This window comes from Gracilinanus agilis, chromosome 5 (assembly GCF_016433145.1).
Source record: "Gracilinanus agilis isolate LMUSP501 chromosome 5, AgileGrace, whole genome shotgun sequence".
Classification (NCBI taxonomy): Eukaryota; Metazoa; Chordata; class Mammalia; order Didelphimorphia; family Didelphidae; genus Gracilinanus; species Gracilinanus agilis.
The window spans coordinates 44,455,808-44,466,671 of NC_058134.1; the positions used below are offsets into that span (position 1 = coordinate 44,455,808).

The 10,864-nt window shown below is 45.5% G+C and overlaps 1 protein-coding gene across 1 annotated transcript; it reads right to left on the bottom strand.

Moving 5' to 3' along the window:
- Positions 1-1,725: 1,725 nt before the first annotated feature.
- Positions 1,726-10,444, bottom strand: CLEC3B (C-type lectin domain family 3 member B). The gene is made up of 3 exons (XM_044678243.1): positions 10,226-10,444; positions 4,684-4,782; positions 1,726-2,662 (listed from the first exon to the last, which is right to left on the bottom strand). Exons 1-3 carry the CDS (start codon positions 10,332-10,334, stop codon positions 2,262-2,264), a joined length of 609 nt encoding a protein of 202 aa, XP_044534178.1. The 5' UTR covers positions 10,335-10,444; the 3' UTR covers positions 1,726-2,261.
- Positions 10,445-10,864: the final 420 nt, after the last annotated feature.

The window sequence follows — 10,864 nt, forward strand, 5'->3', positions numbered from 1 at the left end:
CTCCAAAATGGAAGGTAAGAGTTTTAGGGGGGAAAAAGAAAACACTAGCTTCAAAAAATCCAGATTAATTTTTTACTTCATTGGCAATCGAGATTTGGGCATGTGATGATTCATTCTACGTGAGAATGAAATAGTGCCTTAAAGTTGACAAAGCGGCTTGCCTCACAATTCTGCGGGGCCAATAGTAGCTGTAGTCCATCCATTTCACAGATCGGCGAAGCCCGTACTGGCTGTAGAAAGGTTTTGGTCCTCTTTTCTCTGCTTCTTCATTGGAGGAGAAGCCAAATGACCTCTTGTTAGGGACAGAGGACATGGCAGAGAGGATTCTTATCCAGCCACATGCCAGATGGCTTTGGGGGTCCCTTTCAATGCTGAGATTTTCTATTTATTCAGGAACGATCATCTTGGGAAGGAAGAGAAGGAGAAGGGCACAGGAGAGATACTAGGAGGAGGAGGAGGAGATGAGGACAGAAAGAACCGACTGAGAAATGGCTCTGCCACTTTGGTCATGAGAAATGGAAACAACCTGCTAACTACATTCTTGTCCCCAATCAGGAATTCTTGCGTGTGTGTGTGTGTGTGTGTGTGTGTGTGTGTGTGTGTGTGTGTGTTGGGCCAGGGTGAGGGTACTATTTTTGTTTTTGTTTTGTTTTAAATCATTATAAAAGTGAGAAAGCTTTACTCAAACTTAAGAATAACTGGAGGTAGAGGGAGGAATGGGAAATAATTCAAACGACAACATTGCCATCTTCTGTGGATGAGATGTTAGTGCAAGCAGCTCCATTTGAGGGCGGAACGGATTTTATTTTGATGACATGATTCAGAGGCCTAATGGATAGACATCATGAGTTTTAAGAAGACATTGGCTGCGTCTTTACTGGTTTCCCATTTATACACCGAAAGAAGCACTAAGTGAGGCTCTGGCTGCACACTTCCTACCCTCCCAGTCACTCGAAGGGCGCCATCTTCATTCATGACGCAGGTCTAAAGCCTATGGAGAATCCCCAAATCAGACAGTTATTGGGTGCTCACTCTCTGCAACCCACCATGCTAAGCCTCAAGGGGGACATGAACGCCTATACAGCGGGGCCCCTTTCTCTGCAGTTCGCTTTCCAGGGGTTCAGCTATCAGAAGAAAAGAAAAAAATTAAATAAATTTCTAATTGCATCAGACTTACCAGATTATTCCAAGATTTAAAAAAAATTCAAATATACATATACATAGCTTTTCTTCCCTCCCTTTCTCCTCCTTCTCCACCTGACATTTATATAAGGTTTGTTGGTGGTTCTTCAGGACAAATTGTTTTTTCAACCTTTACCTTCTGTTAGAATTGATACTAAATATGTTCCCAGGCAGAAGAGTGGTAAAGGGCTAGGCATTGGGAGTTAAGTGACTTGCCCAGAGTCACACAGCTAGGATGTGTCTGAAGCCAAATTTGAACCTAGGACCTCCCATCTCCAGGCCTGGCTCTCTATCCACTGAGCCACCTAGCTGCCCCTCCAGTACAAGTTTATTCCACCTACTTTCTAATCCCCTTCACAGTATCTATAAAAAATGTGTAATTCAAAATATCCCTTTAGTACCCACCCTCCCACTATACTATCTATCCTGTGCTTTGTGCTAACGGTAGCCAGACATCTTAGAGTTCCCAGGATTGACTCCCAATATTAAGAAAAGAAAGTCAATTCAACAAGCATTTATTAAGCATTTATTATGTGCCAGGCACCGGACTCAGGGCTGGGAATACAAATATAAGCAGAAAGTCCATTCCTGCCCTCAAGGAGCTTAAGTCTAATGTGGAATAACAAATGACAGAAAGAAGCTGAAAGTGCGGGGAGGGGGGGCAGGGGAGAATAGAAGGTCCCTGGGCAGGGACACGGTAGAAAAAGTCCAGAGAGAACTTTTAATTATATTTTGAAAAAGAACAGACTTTGTCTGGCCTGCAAACCTGCATCTGGGTTCAGAGTCTATGGCCACTGCACCTAGTTAGTCTGCCTCGAGACTTCTGTCACTCAGGGGAGTGGGCATCCTTTCCACCCCTTTAGAAGGTGGCCTCCCCACTCACCAGACCCAGGCACAGACCAAACCATGTGTTTTCCAAGCTGCAGTGAATTTATTTGCAAACAGATCATCTACAGAGGCTAGAGAGTCTCCTCGGTGCTGAGCATGCTAGCCAAGGCCTATTTTAGCAGCATTCGTGTCATCATGTCTTTTCTTCCCTCCACTGCATTCTTCCCCTGCCCTCACTACGTGCCAGGAAGCTACACAATCATAAACTGGCAGATGAAGGGCAGCCGCTCTTTGCACCTCTTGTCAAACCACTTGCCCACAGCCACTCCGGACATGGCGGCGCAGTTTTCCACCTTCCCACCATCCGGCTGGGTGGTGATCTCCGTCTCCCAGTTCTTGTAGCTGATTTTGCTGCCTGTCATGTCCACCCAGTTGCCTTCGGTCGCCATGTCATTGAGCCCGAGCCAGATCTCTGCCTCGGTGCCTATGCCCCTGCGTAAATACTCATAGAGAGAGTCGTTCTCATCCGCATTCTGTGGGGTGCTGAGGGTGCCCCCAAGAGAGATGCACTCTTCGCTCGCTTCGTGGTAGGTCTTGGCCTGAGAGAAGGCCAGAAAGCACTTCAGATGGATCTTGGCACCCTTTAGGCAAACTAGGGGGGGAAAAGAAGGAAATCTCAGGGACCTCAAATCAACAGAATCCATCCCACCCAGCAAGCCGGACTGACTTCATTCCTTCACTTAACAAATATTTGTCTCGTGCCTGCTATGTCTGTGCAAGGCATCCTTGGGTTATTTAGATAACAGATTATCTGGAGGGGGAACCTAGGGGACACGCCCGCTCTCTTTAAGTATCTGAAGGATTGGCACGTGGGAGAGAGACTGGATTTGTTCAGCTTAATCCAAAGGGTTGAACTGGGTAGTTCATGAGTAGAATGAGCAGAAGTTGCAAGAGGGCAGATGGCTTTTAGGCCAACATTTCCTGACCAAAAAGACTTGCCAAAAAATGGAATTGTTTCTTCTTCACTAGAGATCTTCTGGTGAGTATTTTAGTGGGGATTCTTGGTCTGGTATAGATTGGATTTAGATCATCCCTGAGACCCCTTTCAGCTCTGAGATCCTCTTAAATCTGTGATCTCCCTGAAGACCTAAATGGGTTCTAAAGAGAGGTGGGCAGGTAGTAGGTGAGTATATAAGTTGGTAAATGGAGATAGCTGATCTATAGATAGTATCACATTCTCTGTATCACACTCCCCATTAATAGCTTAGACACGACCTAGTTCAAGGCTCCTCAACCCAAATTATACCAATTTTTATTATTAATTAGTAAATTATTTTTAATTAGTAAATTATTATTTAATATTATTATTTAATGTTAATTAGTGACTACTAATTACTAATTCATAAAATATTAATTATTATTAATTAGTAAAATATCTAAATTTGCTATAGAATTCTTTGTTCTGTGCACCTGTAGGACAGCTATTGGGTGAGGGGAGATGAAGAGAAGGGCCCTTACCAAGAGGGATGGAGGGAACCAAGAGTGGGAGGACTCAGACATAGGGAGAAGGAGAAATAGAAGTCATTTTTTTTCAGCCAGAGGTTCCTGAAAGAGAAACCTCCTCTCTCTGTAGAAGTGTATTCCCTCTTTTATCTCCCTGGACTATTGGGTAGCGGAAGTGGCAGATACCTCTCCCCATCCCACAGAGATCACTCACAAATTAAAAAGACACTGAGATCTTGGGGAAGGTGGGTGTGGGAAGCCCATAGATGGCAACCTGTCCTAAGAAGCATAAATGCCTCACTTCCTCCTACCAAGATCTGAGGTTCCAGCATCTGATCTCTGCTACCCAGCAGCTAAGACCCAGCGGTATCCATTGGCCAACATCCCCTTCCTTTGGCTCTCCCCGCCGCCCCCATTTAGAACTACCAGTTGCTTTGTGTCTTCCTGGGCCCCCTGAATCTTTTCCCTTCCAAGACTCCAAATGCTCGTGAATAAGGCCACATGAGCACAAGGGGTTAGTAACAAAGTCAGGCCTAGAATCAGGTTTTCTGACCCGTTCCTCTCTCCAGCAAACACGGCTGCTTGGGTCCATCTTCCTTGGATTCGTCTAGCCTGGAAGCCTCTTGAGGTATCTACAAGGATGTCGCTGTGTTCTCTGGAGGCCCATCTCAGCATTATTTCCTCAGAGCTCCTGTTAGCAGGACACCACGCACTATCTCTAGCTCCACCCTTGCTAGGGTTGCCAGCAATAAAACTTTTTTTTTTTTTTTTTATAGCCATAGTGTGACATGTCAGTAAGAAACAACTGACTCCTGTGATAAAATCCTGGCCAAGCTGGCCAGCCACCAGCCAGCTGGCATTCCTACTTTGTGCCCAGCCCCAACTAGTAAGGGGAAAACGCACAGGAGTTATTTTAGCTATAAAGTATCTGAGGAAAAAATCAGGCCTGGAAAGAGTGACTTCACCTGTGCCCAATGCATTTGGCTACGGGGCCAGCCAAGTACAGCCACTCCTGTCTGCCTTCTCTAGCATGCCTCTTTCCAGTTGGTTCATCCTCAGGACTGTTGTTGCCTGGCCAAGCACCTATCTGCTTAGCCTCCATCCTGTTTCCATGGAAAGAGTGTGAACTGAGGAGGGGGTCACTGTCCCCTCCCAGGGGGACCCTCTTACTTGTCTGGAGGGCCTGCTGCTCCTTCAACAAAGTTATGTCCTGGGTCAGGCTGTCCAGTCGGCTCTTGATCTCTTCTATGACCTTGGCATTCACAACCTCTGAGGAACAAGTCAAGAGATAACAACTTCAGAGCTTAGCAAGGATGGGAGAATCTCCTCTCCACTCTGTGCCAGCTATGGCGGGTCTGGGGGGAAATAATACAAATGCCACCACCCTGCTCATTCCTTCCTGCTCATTCCTTCCTCACTTAATGATCCCTCCAGCTTCCCCCTCTCCTTCTCTTCCAATTTGGGATCAGTATGGTTGCATAGGTTAGTGGAAATGTGAATGGTTTGCATCCTACCAGAATCCTTTGCTATTTTCCTACTCCAGAAAAACCAAGTAACCTATTTCTGAGAGCTTGTCTGTGTGTCAAATTGGGGTTGGGAGTTGTAGGCGCAGAAGGACCTTCCTCGTCTTTAGCTTCAAACATGGCCCCCAAATGGCCTTGGGGACTGTGGTTGGACAGATGATGGGTCTCTCACCTAGGTTTGTCCCAGATCTTATTGGGTCCAAAGCAGAAGAGCAGTAAAGGGGTTAAGTGACTCTCCCAAGGTTGCACAGCTAAGATGTGACTGAGGCTAAATTTGAACCCAAACCTGACTCTCAATCCACTGAGCCACTTAGCTGCCCTCTAATTACCTTGTTAAATAACAAATAAGGCTAATCAGGAATTGGCAGTTCTACCCATACTTTGCACAGATGTTTCTCCATATGGATTTTGGAACTAACTGGCTTACTCTGATGTTTTGTTCACCCCATCACAGTGGCCTCCACATCCAGCACTCCTGACCTGTTGTCTCCAATCACGCTACAGATGACTATAGAATTCTGATCTGGGAGGAACCTTGGAGACTGTCACTGACAAAGGACCTCAGGGTGCAGCGGGTCCCACCCATGTCTAGCGACAAATCCCATCTAGGGCATCTCCCGCAGGTGGTCCTCCAGCCTTTGCTGGACAGGCTCAGGTGAAGACAGAACCATGGCTTTCCATTCTTCTTGTGTTAGGTAAATCCAGCCCCCTCTCCCATTTTACAGATGAGCCTCAGAGAAGGGAAACAAGTGCCCTGATGGGAGTCACCCAGACAGCAAATATTAGAACTAGAATTTAGATCCACATCTTCCAACTCCAAGACACTCTGAGTGTTTTGCCACATGTAGCAATCTCAAGGTTTGGGTTTTTTTTTTTTTTAATGCTCTTGAGAATGTCTCTGAAACTCTTTTGCTTCTCCTCTCCCTTGGCTCCGCCTGGAGAGCAGAATGCATTTGGAGAGCTCTCACTCGGGGTGTGTGACCAGGACTCTGTCCCAGGGTGCTGAATGGTAGAAGGAATGGACAGGACTTGAGGTCTCAGGAACATCTGAAGCTGACCCCTCGCTATCAAGAACAGAGAGAGAGTCAGGGACCAAAAGAGCGAGAATGATGACTTTAAATGGCAGTTAGGTGGTTACGTGGATAAAGAGTTGGATGTAAAATCAGGAAGGTTTAAGTTTAAATCCAGCCTCAGACATTTATTTACTAACTGTGTGACCCTGGATGTGCTCTCAGCCTCAGTTTCTTCCTCTATAAAATGGGGATATGAAGAGCATCTCCTTCATAGGGTTGTTATGAGAATTAAATAAGATGAAATTTGATAATATGGAGTCTCCCCTCCCCAAAAGGAAATGAAGGTGTGTTTCATTTTACGTGCACTAGATAAAATGTTATTCATTACAGCCCTGCTCTCCGGAGACAAGTCACTGAACCTTGCACTCTCCTGGGCGCTGGTGCCCTTCTCTCCACGCCAGTGACATTCTGGGCAAGTCAACACAGGATAGCAGCTTGGGTCTCCATGGCCACGAAGCTGGGAAGATGGAGCTTCAGGGCCAGATTCTCCAACAGGGCAGTAGGTGGCTCTCACAGCCCATCTCATGGTCCTCAGGCTCTGCTAGGACTAATCAGTTGTCAGCACTAGGAATGAGGTTCTCCTGCCCCTGACTCAGTTTCTAGGCATCGTTGCCAAAGCTCCAGCCTTACACTGACCCCTTGCTTCTTCCTCCACCTGGAAGACCTCTCAGCAGCTAAGCGAGGAGACTTCTTTCTCTGGGTTGCCCTGCTCAGGGCTCCCTCCCTTTTCCTTCTAGGCAGCAGCCTCTAAGGAGAGGAGTGCTAGACCCTCTAGACTCTCTAGGAATGGGGAGAGATCTTGATTTACAGCCCACCTGAGGCACTTACTAGCTGTGGGACTGTAGGCAAGGCTCCCTCTTCTTGGACTGCTTTCTACATGGTATAATTGCCATCTACTCATTTGCCCTTCTAGGCTTACCCTTCCCCGTCCTTCTCCAGGTCTGGAACCATGAACCATGAGAAAATCAACTCTGCTACCATTCCCAGATGGAGTGTGTCCCTCCGCCCCTCTATGACCCGCTCACCATTTCTGTTCCTTCTGAGCCACCTCTCTCCAACCACCATTCTCCTACATAGATGCCTCCCCACTAGAACCCCAATTGGACCCAGTCCCCAAGCATGTATGAAGTGCTTTCTCTGTGTCAGGCACCACTCTAAGGGCTGGAGAGATACAAAATATGAAAACAAACAAAAGTCCCTGCAACTTAGAGACTTAGATTCTTTTTTTCCCTTTAAAAAAAGATATTTTATTTTCTCAATTACATGTAATAACAATTTTCAACATGCATTTTCTGAAGTTAAAGATCCAAATTGTCTCTGTCCCTCCCTTCCCTCCCATCCCAGAGAGGATAAGCAATTTGATCTGGGTTATCCATGTATTATCAAGGAGACATATTCTAATAATTTCTAAACTTCTAATTCTAAAATATATTCTAATGGGAGGACAACATGGAAATACAAGATCCTTGTGAGCTATGTACAGATGGAAACTTAGTGGTGGAAGACAGGAGCTGGTTTTGCTTTTGTATTTGTATCTCTAGAGCCAAGTTGGCAAAGATGCGGCATGCATGGTGGCACTGGGGGAGCTGTTCCATTCCCCTTCTCTACCAAGCCTGAGGACATTTTATGCATATCCTGCCCATCTGTCCAGCCACCCAATGCAAACACTTCCTCCCTCTGCTGTCTGTAGTAATGTGAGGGGCTCACAGGCATCTTGAAAGTACAATTTGGGCACATAATCTCTAAAAGGTTTGCCAATGCTGCTCTAGAGCTTGGCACATAGTAAACACTTAATAATTGGGTTTTTTTAATGTTTTTTTTTCACTTAGCCTCAAAGAGCTTCGGTTTCCCCATCTGTAAAATGGAGATAAGAATTCAATTTAGCAAGCATTTATTGAGTGCCTGTAGTAGGTCTTTGGGATATAATGACAAAAAAAAAAATTCTTGCCCTCAAATAGTTTATATTCTCCTGGAAGGGACCAACTTGAATGCAAATAAATGTTTTTGTTGTTCATTAATGTCCAACTCGTTGTGACTTCATTTGAGATTTTCTTGGCAGAGATACTGCAGTGGTTTACTATTTCCTTCTCCAGCTCATGTTACAGATGAGGAAACTGAGGCCAACAGGGTGACATAACTTGCCCAGCATCACCTGTTAGTGTCTGGAGGCCAGATTTGAATTCAGGAAGATGAGTCTTCCTGATTCCAAGTCCAGCACTCTATCCGCTGCACCACTGGCTACAAATAAATATATCAAGAGTAAATATGGGAACAGGTAGGTGGCTTCATAGATAGATAGCCAGGCCTGGGGACTAAAGGGTTTGGGTTCAAATATGACCTCAGATATTTCCTTGTTGTATGACCCTGGGCAAGTCACTTTTGCCTAGCTTTTACCTCTCTTCTGCCTTGGAACCAATATTTAGTATTAATTCCAAGATGGAAGGTAAGAGTTTAAAAAAGCACTACATGTAAATAAATGCCAGCCATTATTATTATTCCAACTTCTGCTTCCTTTGTTGCCTTAAAAGCTGCTCATTGGACTCCCTGAGGACAGGGAATATATTCTGTTCTTTGGGTCCATAGCACTTAGCCCAGTGCCTAGCACATAGTAAGTGCTTAATGGACATTATTTAGCTGAATGAAAATCAAACAATGGTTCTACTTTGGGGGAAGGGAGGATAGCCAACTCCCCTGGCAGCCTCAGAAACAGAAAAGATGGCAAAACAGACACAAGTGAACTTTGAGACCCATAAAGGGCTATTTCTATAAATATGTTATAATAAAGATGCGAGCAGACAATGTTGAGTCAGAGCCATCCGGGCCAAGTGCTATCTTTTCCAGATGGAGACACCGAGGTCCAGAGAAAGGCAGTCCATTTGCAAACACCCTCTTCTTCCCTTCTCTTTCTTTGTATGTGTCCTTTTCCACCCATCTCCTCCTATCACTCCCTCATGGTCACTTGTCGTCATGGCTGGCATTTTTCTGGGCAGGAGAAGACCCCACCCTCCCCCTGCTCAGATTCCCCTGGCTGGCGCCCTAGTTGGTAACTTCAGTTCATTTCCATGGCACTGAGCTGATGTTGCCACAAACAGAAGATTGGGATGGCCCCAGGCCAGATGAAGTCGGCTGTGGAGCTGGAGGGAGAGAGCCCTAATTCTCAGCCAAAGCATCCCAAACGACAGCTGAGGGAATAGGGGGGAGCTGCGGCCAATTGAAACCACTCTTAGGGAGATTGTCTTCCTTCCAAGAGATCCCAAGAAGAAAATTCCCCTCTCTTTTCCAATACTATCACTGTCTTCAGAAAAGCCTCACCAAATGTCAAACCAGGGGAGAAAAAGCAGCCGACCTCCCCAAACCACAAAAAAGGCAAGAGAGAGACCAAAAGTTTCTTTTTACGTGAATTTCAAGAATTATGCCCTTCTGGATCTATGTGAGTTATTGTAAACATAGAGTAGGGGACGATGGGTTTCGGTTGGCTCTGCTTCTTGTTTTTTAAGGGATGCAGCCTAAACTTGGGAATCCACTGAAATCTTAGAGGAGTAACTCATCCTCTTAGACAGTTGTCTGAGGCTCTGAGGGGTTCATGACTACAGACACAAGCCAGTACGTGTCAGTGGTCAGTCAACAAGCATTTACTATGTAATCATCAGGGCGACAAAGGAAGACAAAATTAGACTCGACCCTCGAGGAGCTTATATTCTAATAGGGGAGACAACATACAATAACTATGTACGTGGGGTACAAACGGGAGGGCATCTCAGAAGGAAGGCAATCTGATCTAAGAAGGTGGGGAAGTAAGGAAGGGACCAGGAAAAGTGTCCCACAAAAAAAACCAGGATTTGAACCCAGATCTACTAGAACTTGATGCCAAGCTGTCACTCAGCTGCCTCCTATGTTGTACATTTTCTAGAATCCACTATGCCAGAAATTCCCCTCTTCCATAGCTCAGAAATTTTTCCCTCGCTTGCTTTATGGCTCAGCTAAGAAGCCAAATGGACAAAACATCTATAATTAATTAAGAAAAGGAAATCAGCATTAAAGGGCAAAGGGGGAGGCTCCATGCTCAGTTGCTAATTCCTCTTCCTGGGAGAGAGGGCATGGAAGACCCTTCCTTACCTTTCTTGGCATTGGCTGCTTTTTTAACTTTGGGGGTGGGTGGCTCCGTGCTGGTCCAGGGGAAAAGAACGAAGAAACACAGGAAGAGATAGGTTCCTTGGAGCTCCATGTTGCTGTTCCTCCTTCTAGTGTGGGATGGGATGGAATGGCAGTGAGCTGCACAGAGCTAGACTTCTTAAGGCAGCTGTAATCAAAACCTCTCCATCCAAGAAACCCTTCCAGACTCTGGCTGTTTGCATTCCATTTGAAAGACTGGGGAAAAAGAGGACTGCAAAATAGACTAAGATCTGGGACTCATGAAGCCCAGCCACGCCAAAGAAATTGTGCACCAGCAACCCTTCTCTTTGGAGCAAAGCAAGAATTCCTTATTTCTAGGACTACAAAATATAAATAAATAAGGAATATGAGCTTTTAAGTGCCCTGAGGAGGTATTTATTAATAAAATGAGGAAAAGATGGGCACTGGGAGCCCTTTCAGCTCTACCATTCTCTTTGCTGTTTCTTCATGTCAATGGAAAGAATGCCAAATGTGGACTCAGAAGCTCTGGATTCAAATTGTGGACCTACTACTTACTATCTATAAGGTCTTGAGCAAGTCACTGAATTTCTCTAGATCTCTATTTCCTCATCTCTAAAATGA